This window comes from Glycine soja, chromosome 16 (genome assembly GCF_004193775.1).
Source record: "Glycine soja cultivar W05 chromosome 16, ASM419377v2, whole genome shotgun sequence".
NCBI classification, from domain to species: Eukaryota; Viridiplantae; Streptophyta; class Magnoliopsida; order Fabales; family Fabaceae; genus Glycine; species Glycine soja.
In genome coordinates this window covers 2,781,058-2,795,371 of record NC_041017.1, presented here as the reverse complement: position 1 = coordinate 2,795,371, position 14,314 = coordinate 2,781,058, and the positions used below count along the sequence as shown (strand labels likewise).

The window sequence follows — 14,314 nt, the reverse complement described above, 5'->3', positions numbered from 1 at the left end:
TTAAATCTTTATAATTATAAAAAAATATTAAATATATTAATTTTTATTCAATATTTTCATCAAATGTGAAGAGACCTATTGGCATAATATAAGACATATTTAGTAACAAAAACGTTTTTATATGAAAGTGGAAAGATAAATATTAATCATTAAATTTTATCATTTTTAATTAATATTAAAATAAAACAGATAAATTATTAAAAAAATTGAAAAGGCAAGATACATGACAATTTGCTTAATAATAATAATATATTTATATGGAATATTATTTTATAATTAATAATAAAAGATAAAGTATAAAAACTAAAATATAGGATAAAATTAACGTAAAATAAAAGCACATATTATGAATGAATATGGTATTTGAATTTCCATATTGTCAATTCCAGTCCAAAGATGACTCATTAATGGCCTCCCCGATTGACCTGTTTATAATAATTTTCAGTAGGATCCATTATTCTCTGGCGCGCACTCGGATACCCATTATTTAATTGATTGAAAAACAAATTGAAAAACGTGAAGAATGTAAAATCAATAGTAATTTTTTTAGCTGAAGAAAAAAAATAGTAAATAATACTAATTAGTAAGGTAATGATATTTTATCATTTTATAATTTTGAATGCTAGCTTCATCAATATTTTTTTTTCTATTATATCACGTTTTTTTTACTCTCTTTAAGTGTTAATTAGCATTTGAGGTATTTATTTATTTTCTAATACTAACTCTGTGATTAAATATAAACACTTTTAACTGATTTTTACTTATTAAAAAAGTTATTTAATATAATAGTTTGTGTTATTTTTTAAAATCATTCTCAAATTTATTGGAATACTCTTTTATATTAATTATTTTTACTTAATTAAAGTCATCTTTTCCAATCTCTATATGAAAGAAAATGAATTTATCTCATTAACTTATAGTATTTATTAAATATTAAATAAGAATATTTTTATTAAAAATAATTAATACTACAAACAATTAAAAAATCTAATAAAAAAAATAAATTTAAAAAAAGGTGTCTTATGAATAGGAATGAAAATAATGTTATTTTCTTCCCATATCATAGTTAAGAGTACTGTTCATAGATTAAGAAATATTTAATGAATATATATTTATATTAAATTCTTTATTTTCAGTCAAAAAATTAAAGTTTTTATTTAATATCCTACATCCTATTAGTAATAATAAATTATAAATTTTTACTTATCTTATTATAATATTTTAAATGAAGGCATATTGTAAAGAACAAGAAATTAATTATTAATTACACATTAAAATTGTAAAACAATAATTATCTTGAAATGAAAGAAAAAAGTGAGTAAAATATCTAAAAATTTACAAAGAAGATAGTACTACAAAATCTAATTAATCCAGTAAGGAAAAATATGTTTTTTTAGCTCTTAGATGTTCGGTCAACCTGACCAGCATTCTTATACGGTAAGAGGAGTATTTTTTTATATCCATAAATTTTGTTTTTAAATTTTGAAGAATACGTATATTTAGTTTTTTAAGTTAAAAAAATATAATGAATTATTATATTAAAAAACTAAATTTATAAATATTTTAAGAATTAAGAATCAAACCTATTAATATAAAAATATATAAAAAAATTGACCATGTCGGCATTAACTGAAAATATAAAAATCAAAAATTCATTTTTTGTCAATAAATAATAATACTAATAATAAATAATTAGAATAAAATTTGAGAAAGAGAAAAAATAAAATTAATAATTCCTCTGTCTTAAATTAATCGTCTTGTAAGAAAAAAATATTTTAAAATACTACAATTGTAATTTAATTTTTTTAATTTCATTTATATTTTTATGATATTAATGATTAGAGCAACAAAAATTAAAATTAAGTCAATGCTAACAGAATTAATTTGATAAAATTAATATTTGTTTTTTGTTGATATAAAACATTTTAAAAGAATAATTATAATGAAATGGAGGAAGAAGTATTTTATTTTTATACGTTAAGAAGTATACTTCAGCATATATATATATTTTTAGTTTGGAGTCATGGCTTTGATCTCTTCTTATTAGTCTGAGTGTTTTGTCTGTCACGCTCTTTCTCTCTCTCCGCTTCACTTTTCCGTAATAAACCTTTCAAAAGCGAAAACCGTTTCTCGTTTTGTTTTTGGACCTTATCTTTATTCTTAGGTTCGATTCTGCGTACGTTGGGAGGAGGAACAGACACACATGAAGGATTCGAATTCGAATTCGGATCTGTTTGACCCGGTCATGGCGATGGAGTCCGAGTGGTCTCGCGGCGGCGGCGGCACCTCCGACGCCGATTTCGCCTTCGCCTTCAACGACAGCAACTTCTCCGACAGGGTTCTCCGGATCGAGATTATGAACGACCCCGTCGACGCCCGCCCCGATTCCGACGCCTGCGCCACCATTGCCGACTGGGCCCGCCACCGCAAGCGCCGCCGCGAGGATATCAAAAAGGATAACGGTCCTCTCTCTCTCACCCACTCTCTCTCTCTGTTCCTGTTTTTTTAAAAAAAAGAAAAAACTTTTAGGGTTTCTGGAATTGTTCACTGGTAGAAGTGGAAATGGGTGTGATTTTACACGTGCAACGTGTTTCATACAAAATTAGAAGAAAAAAATGGGACCATGAAAGTGTTAAAATTGGAAATTTTAATTGTGTTTTTTTGTGGGAATTTGATTTTTTTTTTACTGAAAAGGGTATGTTTACTATGTTAGAAGTTGTTTGCGTAGAAGAGCGTGTTTTCTCATGCTATGACTAATATGCATATGTATGCTGTTTTTGGTTGGTTGCAGGTGTGGATCTTGCTTCGGTGCCAGATGAGCAAGTTTTGAACGGGCATCAATCTGAAGTGGATGAGTGTGAGAATCAAGATGAAGAGCCTGATGCAATGGTTGAAGAACCTCATTCTGGTATTTGAATTGAATGCCTTAAAAATGTTATGCTAAGAGTGTGTTTTGGTTTTTATTTTCACAAATTATAGTTTTCAAAGTGTAACTGAATAAGGTTGTCCAGGCTCCAGACACTCGGACAGTTGGTCGAGGGTGGTGTAAGCCAAGAGTAGAGTTTGGAATTGAGGGAGCGCTTGAACTAGATGAAACCGGAAAAATATCTCCTAGCTGTTTTTGGTTTTTTAAATACATTTTTTGGAATCAATTTTCAAAACTTAATAGATTTTGGATGAGAAAGTGACTGCTAAGTAGTGTAAAATTGTTTCAGAAAATGGTTTTTAAAGCCAAAAATGAGAAGAAAATGGTTTTCCAATTGCATAGTTTTTTGAGAACCCTACATTTTTCTCATTGAAATGTTCCAATCTAACTGTAAATTGATAAATGATTTAATGTGTGATTTAATAGAGAAATTTGGGTGTTACCAGAGAGTATGGTATTCTCCCTTTGTGAGTAACGGATATGGATATCCATTGGTTCCTTCTTTTCTTAAGTATGAAGGTAGCAGTTCTGCTCTATGAATACTATTGAGTTTGTTGTGGTTAATGTAGGTGATGAAGCTACAAACAGTAATGATTCAGACTGGAGCATGGATTGCTCTGCAGGTGCAGTTGTTAGAGTTAAAACACTGCATATCAGTTCTCCTATCCTGGCTGCTAAGAGTCCTTTCTTCTATAAGGTAGATGAAGGTCTTTCTTCTTTATAAATTATAGGGTTATTTGAATATTTTTGCCAAAAATATGGTTGCTTAGCTGTGTTTATTTACTTCTTGCAGCTTTTCTCAAATGGGATGAAGGAGTCTGAGCAAAGACATGTCACCCTCAGAATTAATGCCTCTGGTATAAACATAGGAATAAAATTTTTAGATTATTTGCAAGCATTTTTGTTTTTCCTCAAATGGCTATCTTATACAAATACCATACTTATTTTCATGTTGCAGAAGAGGTTGCTCTCATGGAGCTACTGAATTTTATGTACAGTAATACCTTGACCACTACTACGGCACCTGCATTGCTGGATGTGTTGATGGCTGCTGATAAATTTGAAGTTGCTTCATGCATGAGATATTGTAGCCGATTATTGCGGAATATGCCTATGACACCTGACTCTGCATTGCTTTATCTGGAGCTTCCTTCTAGTGTCTTAATGGCTGATGCAGTCCAACCATTGACTGATGCTGCAAAACAGTATCTTGCTGGTCGATACAAGGATATAACCAAGTAAGTGTTTGCCCTTTTATTTTAATTTCTGTTACATTATCTGATACTCAAGCATTACAAACAAACCCTTGTTTTGATCTGATTTTTTTACTTGTATTAAGTTATTATATACTCCTGCTGCATCCTGCATCTTTTGTTAGCTGCTGGTATTAAAATTTTGATTTCAGTTGTAATTTATTGTATTTTGTTTGAATTTCTTTCCATTGCTCTTGTTGTTGGAGAATGGTCAGAGTTGGGGAACAAAATACTATTCATAGAAATGATTCCAGTGTGTGTGTGTGTTACATCTAATAAGTGGTCCCCTTGTAGATAATACTTTTGGTGGATGGCTGCTACTTTTGGTTAATCAGTTGTAGTGTGTTTGGTCCTGCATTTGAATAACCTGTTATTTTACCCATTTCAGAGATGTGCCCCAAACATGCTATTAGTAAATAGGTTATAAACATTTTAGAGAGGCTTTTTCTATTATGGTATCTCATGACAAAAATTCTTTTGGAAAACACTTTTCTCTCTCTTATTTGCAATAATTTGTTTTAACTGTCCATTCCTTTGGAAAACACCTATTTCTTTTGTTGCCATTTTTTCGTTGTGTTCATCTTAGTGTCAGATGTTGTTATTAATGCTAATAAATCTTGTGTATGACCAGGTTCCAGGAAGAAGTTATGGCCTTGCCCCTAGCTGGAGTAGAGGCAATATTGTCTAGTGATGATCTCCAGGTCGCATCAGAAGATGCTGTATATGATTTTGTGTTGAAGTGGTCTCGACAGCAGTACCCTAAACTGGAAGATAGGCGAGAAGTCCTGAGTGCCCGGCTTGCACGACTAATTCGCTTCCCTTACATGACCTGCCGAAAGCTTAAGAAGGTCTTGACCTGTTCCGACTTTGACCATGACATTGCATCCAAGCTTGTACTCGAGGGCCTATTTTTCAAGGCCGAGGCTCCGCACCGCCAACGGTCGCTGGCAGCAGAAGACTCCGCTTCTTCAAACCGTCGTTTTGTGGAGAGGGCATACAAGTACCGCCCCGTGAAGGTGGTAGAATTCGAACTTCCCCGGCAGCAGTGTGTGGTGTACTTGGATCTAAAGCGGGAGGAGTGTAACAACCTGTTCCCGTCCGGCCGGGTTTATTCTCAGGCATTCCATTTGGGTGGACAAGGTTTTTTCCTATCAGCACATTGCAACATGGACCAACAAAGCTCTTTCCATTGCTTTGGGCTGTTTTTGGGAATGCAGGAAAAGGGCTCAGTGAGCTTCGCCGTCGACTATGAGTTTGCTGCGAGGTCTAGGCCGACGGAGGAATTTGTTAGCAAGTACAAAGGCAACTACGTGTTCACAGGGGGAAAGGCCGTTGGCTATAGAAACTTGTTTGCTATTCCATGGACTTCGTTCATGGCCGAGGATAGTCTTTACTTTATCAATGGTGTCCTCCACCTTAGGGCTGAGCTCACAATCAAACACTGACCCCAATTTCTAGTGGTAAACTCACATTCTATTCCAGTTGGTAGCCTTGACCTTTTTTTAGATCTCGAATTCTCATTTTCTGTTAACACAAGTAAATGAGTAATCTATCAAAAGCTTAAATATACAGGCATGTGCACTAAAGTGGCTAGTGTTGCTTGTGATTGAGAAGATATAACTAGGACCGTTATATGTTATCTAGTATTCTAGGTTAAGTGAACCTGCCTTCCATTTTCCGTGATTTTCTCATAATCGGTTTCTAAGTGTCGGATTTGATATCACACCTGACATAGTATCAGTCGTTTTCGCTAAGGGGGCACTAAAGGATTTAATCAAAATGGGGTATAAAGAAAAATAAATATTAAGGGCTTGGTTGTTTTTTTTATTCATTTTTGGTTTTAGAAGTTGCTATATAAAATAATTTTGCACTAAAAATTATTTTCTTTCTAAAATTCATTAAGTTGTAAAAAAAATTATTTAATTAAGTATTTTAAAAAACAAAACAGTAATAGCTGAGAAGTTTTATCATCTTTTTTCTGTTTTCATCTTGTTCAGTTTTTCCCCTTATTTCTCACTCTATTTTATATTCTACTTGTCTGAGGTGGGTGCGGTTGTAATTTTCCTTTGTGGTGCTGAGCCGTATATATCTTTGTCTGTGTCTGGAACTTTTCTCCAGTGCGACGATACTTGTGAAAAAATTTAAACTCTACTGACATAAGTTAATTAAATAAAATGTGGGAATTTTATAAATTTAATTTTTATGGATAAAAAAAAACTCTATCTCAAGAATTTTAATATATATATATATATATATATATATATATATATATATATATATATATATTGTTATTTTGATAAGATAATATTATCTTTATTATATCGTTTATTATAATATTCCGGGTAAGGTATCAGGAGGCCGAGGGAGTACATATACATTGCACCATCACTAACTGTGTGTGTAATCTTTGTGTAGGTAAATTCAGAATTTTTTTTATAAAAAAAATCAAGTAGAAATCAAATACTTCCTACATTTTCAGTTTTATTCTTAAGAAAAATTTCTTCCAATGGTAGTCGTCCTTCAAATTTTCATGGTCGAATTCGGATGATTATTCCTTGAAATCGTTTATTTACTGGTCTAGCATTCGTCTTGGCAATGATAAAAGGAGTGCGTACAAGCTCAGCAGAATGGATTCTTTGGTATTAAATTTCAGTTTCACTATTTTAACGTTAAAAACTTGGTATCGAATATAATTGTTTTTATTTTTATATTTACGGGTTTTAAGAATACATTTGAAATTTTTTAAGAATGTCTATTTGATGTTTCACAAATTACTTTCTTAAACATGCTGTTATATCTCTTAATAAGAAATAAACACAAATTTTGAACATGAGAATATTTTTATGGTGAGAGCATGAAGAAGCATGTTTTGTTAATTGCGCAATGCGTAATGTGATGTTCTTTCATGTTGCAGGACAGGAATCCTATTCTGATTCTATTAAAGAACAAAGGATAAGAATTTAGAATTAAGATATGGAATCCAATTCTTGATTAACGAAGGATCTAAATTTAGAAAGTTCGGGAATTCATTGAAATATAGTAATCTCCTTAGAAGGATAATGTTTTGTACATATATGGCACTAAATGAGAGTTCCCTGGGAAGATACGAGTAGAAGTAAGATTGATTTTGCACCGCACCTGTCACTTTTCAGCCATTGTCTGATGTTCATGTCCGCATATATTTTGGAAACTGGGTTATTTTCATACGAGAATTTGATTTCGAAACTTCGCATAAAAAATGGGATTAAGAAACAAGTTGCAGACCACGTGTCTTGCCTTGAAAACAAAGCACTAAAAAGGAACCTTTGCTCATTCAGGAAATACTTAACAATGAGCAATTGTTTGTTATAAAAAGACATGTATTAAGTAATTCATCTAGTAGTATTTGTTATAAGTACAAACTTCAACATTACTCGTCACTTAAAATAAAACAGACAAGTTATGAGAAAAGAAATGAGAGAAGAATAGAATATCAAGTACAAACCTCTAACGCCGCTTCTAAAGTCACCCATTACTTTTATTAAAAAAAAAACTAAAATATGAAGGAAGGCATTAGGCAACATAAACCGTGCTGGCAAAAAGAAGGAAGACAAAGGTTTTTACATGAGAGATATAGACACAATGTTGATATACATAATTACATGTTTATAATGTAATAAAACATATAACTTAAAATATAATTACATGTTTATTTCATTTAACTCCTATAAAAACTTTATTTTATACAAGGCAGGCACCGTATCCCAGAGGGACGAAAGTAACGTTTAGGAGGGGCAATAAGGTCCATTGAAACCCACCCCTAATTGGTATTCCCCTGTAACGTCGCAACGCAAAGCAAATTGTTGTCCATTTTTGAAACAGAGAAACAAAAAAAAAAAAAAAACTCTTCCAAAGTAGAGGCAGAGAATCTGAAAGCTAGGGTTTGGGATGCCGAAGAACAAGGGAAAGGGAGGAAAGAACCGGAAGCGCGGTAAGAACGAGGCGGACGACGAGAAGCGGGAGCTGGTATTCAAGGAGGACGGACAGGAATACGCGCAGGTTCTCCGAATGCTCGGAAACGGTCGCTGCGAAGCGATGTGCATCGACGGCACCAAGCGCCTCTGCCACATCCGCGGCAAGATGCACAAGAAGGTCTGGATCGCCGCCGGCGACATCATCCTCGTCGGCCTCCGCGACTACCAGGACGACAAGGCTGACGTCATCCTCAAGTACATGCCCGATGAGGCCCGCCTCCTCAAGGCCTACGGCGAGCTTCCCGACACCACCAGGCTCAACGAGGGCATCGGCGCCGGCCTTGATGAGGAGGAGGACGGTTCCGGGAATGATTATATTGAGTTCGAGGATGAGGATATTGATAAGATTTGAAACAAATACAAATAATTAGGGTTTTGGTTTTGGTTGCTGTTGACCTTGCTCTTTCCTTTTTTTTGCTTTTTTGTTTTTGCTTGAGATTCTATAAAAAATTGTTATCATGTGGTGATGAATTAACTGTATGTTCTTTTTTATGCTGTTGTCTCACTGTACTGTGGCACATGGATATGGTGAATGGATTTCAATGAATTAAGAGCCGGTTATATGGTGTTATAGTTACTACACTGTTCTGTTTGGAGTTTGCTTGATGATTCTTTTGTTCTGGTTGTTTATGTGATTAAAGTTAAGAGAAACTACTTTTGTGAATTTCAATGTACAATTGCAAATTCTAATGTACTAGATAAATAAGGAAGAGTATGTTGCTTTGGAAGTAGAAGTAGTTTTGAACTTTTACTTATGCATAAGCTGATTTTAGCTTACAGAGAAGCTACTCTCAGTTTTCCTTCTCATATTTTCTTCTCCTAGAAGTGTTTATGGAGAAGATTATCCGAACAAGCCTCATAGTAGTTGGCAATAGTTTTGGCCAAGGTTTTAAATTGCAGTCGTGGTTGGACTTTCATACAGAATTGCAAACAAATGCAGCTGATGTGGTCACAGTAGCAATTGCAAAGACTTGAAAACCTTTGATGTTGCGGCCACAATTTTTTAGGATCCAGGTCCTCTAAAGTGACCAATTCACTAAAGTAATCTCAATAGGTGATGAGAAAATCAATGGTTGATATTACATACATAACAAGCCATGCACGTGTTAGAATGTCAATAATTGGTTTTCTCATCAACTATTGTATCTTTATTTAATTTAGAGGAACCAAATCTCATGTTTTAAGACCTTGGTCTTTGCTTTTGGGGTGTTGAAATGAGGGTGAAGATATCTGATTTTGATCTACTCATCTTCTGTTTTTTTTTCATTATTATTATTATTGAATTGGAAACTGTGTTTGAAACTGTCCTGGACATTGTCTTTGTTTCCAAGCATATAGGGTCATCAGGAAGTGTGGTTTGAATGTAATTCTTGTGACGGTTTTGGAGTAGTTATGTTTGTGTTGATGGCTATAACTTTATTTGTGAAATCATTTGTGTGGGAAATTAGTGATGGGAAATCATTGGAGTAGGCTAATTTCTACCTGTTGGATATATGATGGAATTTTATTTCCTAGGTAGTTAGTTGTTTGTTGGAGTGGTTGATTTTGAGTAAACCACTAGATCTTTGAAGTATTATTCTCTCTTAAATGGTTCTTAAAGTAAAACAAACTATTTAGCTAGTCCTATAAGTATTAGAAATCAACTAAGTAATTCCTTAAATATTTAAAAATCTTTTTAAATAAGTTCTTAAAACTTTACTAAAAATACATCAATTTATGGACTAAATTGACTAATGTTTGATTATTTTATGGACTAGAGAGGACAATTAGCTTGAAGATGAAATTGATTGTTTATTCAGTTGATTTTTGTCAGTGTCTGCATTTTCTGCTCGGTTTGTAGTTATGGTGTGGGGGTAAATTATGAAACGTATATCTATGGTGGTTAATGGTGGAGATGCCATCTGAATTATAGCTTACTCCTGGTTGTTTTGGACATACGATGATGATAAATCATAAATGTAAGTATTCAGCAAAAAAAAAAATTCATAAATGTAAGTGAATATAGATATAGAATTATAAATTATATCATGCTTAATTCAGATCAGACTGCACTAACTATATAGGAACGCCATTCATAATAAGCAAGGATTTTAAGCAGGAATGCATCATACTGTTACAGCTTATCACTAGCAACTACAGGATGATGAAGATGTAGAGCATGGTTAAGTGTTAAGAGGCAGGTTCTAAATTTACTTGGCCAAATAATTTCAAACGTTGTTTTGGCTTCCTTTGAACGTGTTTGAAAAATGTGTCTATGTTACGGTATGTTTTGAAACCACGTCAGAGGAGAGTATGCAAGTTTCTTCCTCGGTGAACGCTGGTCCAAACTGTCATATAACCTCAACAGTAAAATGCCTCAGATCACTGAACACATGTCACGTGCACATTACGATTATGCCTCATTCTGAAACATTAGACAATACTGAGGCCACTTCCATTAATTCAAAAACAAAATTATAAAAATGCACGTTAGAGTTGAAGAATCAGTGATTTGTGCTGCCAAGGTTAAGATATCAAGGCTTAAGATATAAGTACTAAAATTGATCAAGCACTTCATAATTATATAAATGGCCCAATATTCGAGTTTATATAATAAAAAGCAAAAGCGTGATTTAGTCATTCGCATGAATCACATCATTATTATCAAAAGGAAAATACAAAAAGACTTGGCGTCAGGAATTATTCCTCTAAACTATGATTCTGCAGCAAAAATTTTAGAGTCCATATATGCTCACAATAAAGAGTGCTTCTACCATTTGAAACTCCAAAGAATCTTCGGTTCAAAATAATTTGTGGGTAAAGCTAAGGTTAAGATTTCTTTTGAAAGAGCCAACTGACTATTATAGCTACTACGATGAGATAAAAGAAGAATACTATTCCATCTTATCAAAAAAAGAAATTGTCAATGACTTAATTTTCTTTAAAAAATACGAAGTTGCAGTAGCATCAAAACTCACAATGGAAACAGTGTATATGATCCCAAGTTGGCGATGAAGAATAATAGGAGCAAAGGGAATGCTAGAGAAAAGAATAAAATTAATTGGAGAGAATAAGCACATGGCGGCTGATCCATTCTGTTATTGTTCCCAAAGTTTAGAGACTCAAGTAAACAGCAGAATGTGATAGAAGTAGAGTTTTAAGAAGAATACAGAATTGAGGAAAGAATGAGTATCAGTTACTACGAGAGAACAAATGAACATGAGGAAAACTCCTTTACAATGAGTGATTCCTTTCTCAAAGATAGATCCAAGACTAGTAGTAAGTAATTTTTGCTCACCTTTTCAATTCAATACCTCTTGTCCATGAGAATCTTTGGATAAAGGAATAGAACAGTAAGAACAGGTGATTATGGTATGAATCAAACCAAAAATGAGTCAAGCTTCCCAACATGAAATTCTAGAACTGTATAAAGCAAACACAAACTCCAAGCCTTTTGTGAAGTTTTTCCTGCCAGTATATGGTGTTTTAAGTCAGGGATGGTTTTTGTAATGGGGGGGGGGGGGGGAGTATTCTATAGATACTGGGTAGTTATATACCAAGCTTACAGTCAGATGTATGATAGCCTTATTCTTGTTTATTAGCTTGTATTGGGATACCATATTTCTGCATATCGTGGTGCTGATTTGTATTTTGAACAGTACCTCTTGTACTGCTGGTTATATCTAATATAATAGTATTTTTGCTGATAAAAATAAAAAATACGGTGTTTTTAGATCATTTTATATAGGATCACTCTTCCACTGAACACCTCAAAATGAGAGGAAAAACAAAATCATCATCACATCACAATTTATTTCATCCAAAATCTCAAACAATGTAAAGCAGCTTACATCATATCTGATCCAACTTCAAACAATGTAAAGCACCTTACACCATTTCATCGCGCCTCTAAACAATAGTAAGTTAGTTCCATTCCAAAAAATCTCAAACTAACAACACCAATAACAAAAAGCATCAAACTGAAATATATTTCATTTTCATCACATTATACATCCTATTCCAATCAGTCCAACAATGACATTTGTTATTCCATTCTATCCCAATCCATTCCACTCAACAGTGGACAGAATTCATAAAACACAAAATCACCTAATCTTCTCCTTTCCACTGATCCTATTTGCGGCCTCCCGAACCTGCTCAATGTAACCCTCGATAGGCGGCGTAAGCGTCGCCATAAACCGATTCACCGGAAAAGGAGCCAAATCAGGAACCAAAGCAGCCTCTCTCAACCCTTCAGGCAAAGCCTCAATAGCCTCTTTTTTCATCCTCAAAAGATTCGATTCTGCAGCTTGTCTCGCCCTATGCTTCCTCATCAAAACCCTACTATACTCCTTCGCCAACCTCCTCCCATCTTCCACCGTCAAACCATACTTCGGCAACTTCTCCGCATCCACAAGCCCTAAGGTTACATAATCCAACCCAGGTGTCCCAATTATCGTGGGTTTCTCCGAAACCCTAAATTTGTCGTCTTTTCGCCTCATCATGTCGATTTCTCGCTGGCGGTCCTTGCTTACGAGACCCAATTTCTCGCGCTCAGATTCTCGTTCGCGCTGCTTTGGGGTGAGGTGGCGGAGAGGGGTTGGGGCTTGGAGGCACTGTTCGTAGAGGCGCTCGCGCTCTTGGCGCTCGCGAGACATGGGTAAGCCTGCTGCGATGGCGGAGCCGGGTTTCTTGGTGGTGATGCGGGAGCGTTTTAGGGCTTGGCCTGCTTTGATTTTGGCTTTTCCCTTTGCGGTGCCGCTCACGGTGCGGAGTTGGTGCCCGGAGGGGAAAGGTTGCGGCTTTAGGAGGCGGAGCATGGTTCCAGTGATGGGTCGATGGCGGATTTGTGATGTAGGGAGAGGGAGATGGTGGTTTTGGAGTCAGGGTTTTAGTGTGGGTTTTGGAGGGTAGGGCAAGAGAGGAGAAGAGGAGGGTGTTGATAGTGGAATATGGGCCGGTCCAAAAGAAGAACAACTCACTGGGCTGGCCCAGGAAAGATTGGAAAATTTCAAGTGACTATTGCTTTCTGCATTCGTTTTTGTCTTTTTTTAATGATTAATCCAAGGCGTAAAATTAAATTTCAGAATATGCTCTCTTTTTTGGCTTCTGAAATTATCAATGTAAAAGATTAAAAAAAAATTCATTCCAGAAAAAATACAGGAAACAGCACTCATTTTTTCAAGTCATCGCGGTGGATTGAGCGCATGTATAATTCCCTTCTCAATTTTGTTTTTGTAAAGCTGTTTTTTAAAATAATTATTATACTAATTTCTCATCCAAAATTTATTAAACTCTGAAAATTGTTTTGAAAACAATACTTTAAAAACCGAAAAATCAAGTCATGGATGTAGATTAAGAGAAGGTTTGATTCCCTTCTCGTTTTTTTCTTTTTGGATGATTGTTTTCTAAGATACTTTTGCACTATTTAACAATCAAATTTTCATCCAAAATTTATTAAGTTTTGAAAATTCCTTACAAAGAATATACTTTAAAACCAAAAAGACAAAAGCAGTTTTTTTATTTTCTTCTTGTTCAAGTTCTCTTTCAATTCTACATTGTGCTTTGTGTCTTGTATTACCCTCCAGTAATTGTCTGATAAATCCTATTTAGTCGGATTTTAAAAAATAAAAGTAATATTTGAAAATAAAATTAAACGAGTGTATTGTTATAATCTAACTAAATATGTTTAGCTATTTCACCGTGTTCTTTTGGGGTGTACAGGGAGAATCTTTTACTCCAATAATACAAATAAAATATATATTTATCCAAATGGTATAACTCAATTATTATTTACATTTATAATACAAATTATTGTTTATAGGTAAATTTCTCACCTCTCTTTTATTTATTTTTTTTTTCATTTTTACGTTGTAAAATATTTTTGGGAAAACAATTTCACATTGTGGTCAAGCTAATTTTTTAATAAAAAATTTTATGTCATCCTATAATCATTTCTCTCTATGTGTATATATGAATAACATTTAAAAAGTAAAATGCACTTAACATGTTAAGTCATCAAATTTATGATCTTAAATATAAAAAAATACGTTAATTCAAGTAATATTAAATTTGATTTCTTTAAGTAATGTTTCAGGTTTGAATTTTATCAAAAAAATATGATTAAAAATATCAATTAAATT

The 14,314-nt window shown here is 33.8% G+C and overlaps 3 protein-coding genes across 3 annotated transcripts; 2 read left to right on the top strand and 1 right to left on the bottom strand.

The window, feature by feature from the left end:
• The first annotated feature begins 2,027 nt into the window (after positions 1 to 2,027).
• Positions 2,028 to 5,902, top strand: LOC114389278 (BTB/POZ domain-containing protein POB1-like). Its single transcript, XM_028349915.1, has 6 exons — positions 2,028 to 2,462; positions 2,792 to 2,908; positions 3,496 to 3,623; positions 3,720 to 3,783; positions 3,885 to 4,164; positions 4,811 to 5,902. The coding sequence occupies exons 1-6, from the start codon at positions 2,204 to 2,206 to the stop codon at positions 5,622 to 5,624; spliced, it is 1,662 nt and encodes a 553-aa protein (XP_028205716.1). The 5' UTR covers positions 2,028 to 2,203; the 3' UTR covers positions 5,625 to 5,902.
• A 2,028-nt stretch (positions 5,903 to 7,930) lies between these two features.
• On the top strand, positions 7,931 to 8,772 carry LOC114389284 (eukaryotic translation initiation factor 1A-like). Its single transcript, XM_028349920.1, has one exon. It carries the CDS (start codon positions 8,107 to 8,109, stop codon positions 8,542 to 8,544), a length of 438 nt encoding a protein of 145 aa, XP_028205721.1. The 5' UTR covers positions 7,931 to 8,106; the 3' UTR covers positions 8,545 to 8,772.
• A 3,361-nt stretch (positions 8,773 to 12,133) lies between these two features.
• LOC114389282 lies at positions 12,134 to 13,070 on the bottom strand. Its single transcript, XM_028349918.1, has one exon. The coding sequence runs from the start codon at positions 12,989 to 12,991 to the stop codon at positions 12,278 to 12,280; it is 714 nt and encodes a 237-aa protein (XP_028205719.1). The 5' UTR covers positions 12,992 to 13,070; the 3' UTR covers positions 12,134 to 12,277.
• Between the last annotated feature and the right edge of the window lie 1,244 nt (positions 13,071 to 14,314).

What these genes read in the sequence shown, in the direction of transcription:
- LOC114389278 (XM_028349915.1), top strand. Translation starts at nt 2,204, where the DNA reads ATGAAGGATTCGAATTCGAATTCGGATCTGTTTGACCCGGTCATGGCG. An exon ending in GGATATCAAAAAGGATAACG is followed by an intron (nt 2,463 to 2,791) that starts GTCCTCTCTCTC and finishes GGTTGGTTGCAG; the next exon opens with GTGTGGATCTTGCTTCGGTG. An exon ending in CGATACAAGGATATAACCAA is followed by an intron (nt 4,165 to 4,810) that starts GTAAGTGTTTGC and finishes GTGTATGACCAG; the next exon opens with GTTCCAGGAAGAAGTTATGG.
- LOC114389284 (XM_028349920.1), top strand. Translation starts at nt 8,107, where the DNA reads ATGCCGAAGAACAAGGGAAAGGGAGGAAAGAACCGGAAGCGCGGTAAG.
- LOC114389282 (XM_028349918.1), bottom strand. Translation starts at nt 12,991, where the DNA reads ATGCTCCGCCTCCTAAAGCCGCAACCTTTCCCCTCCGGGCACCAACTC.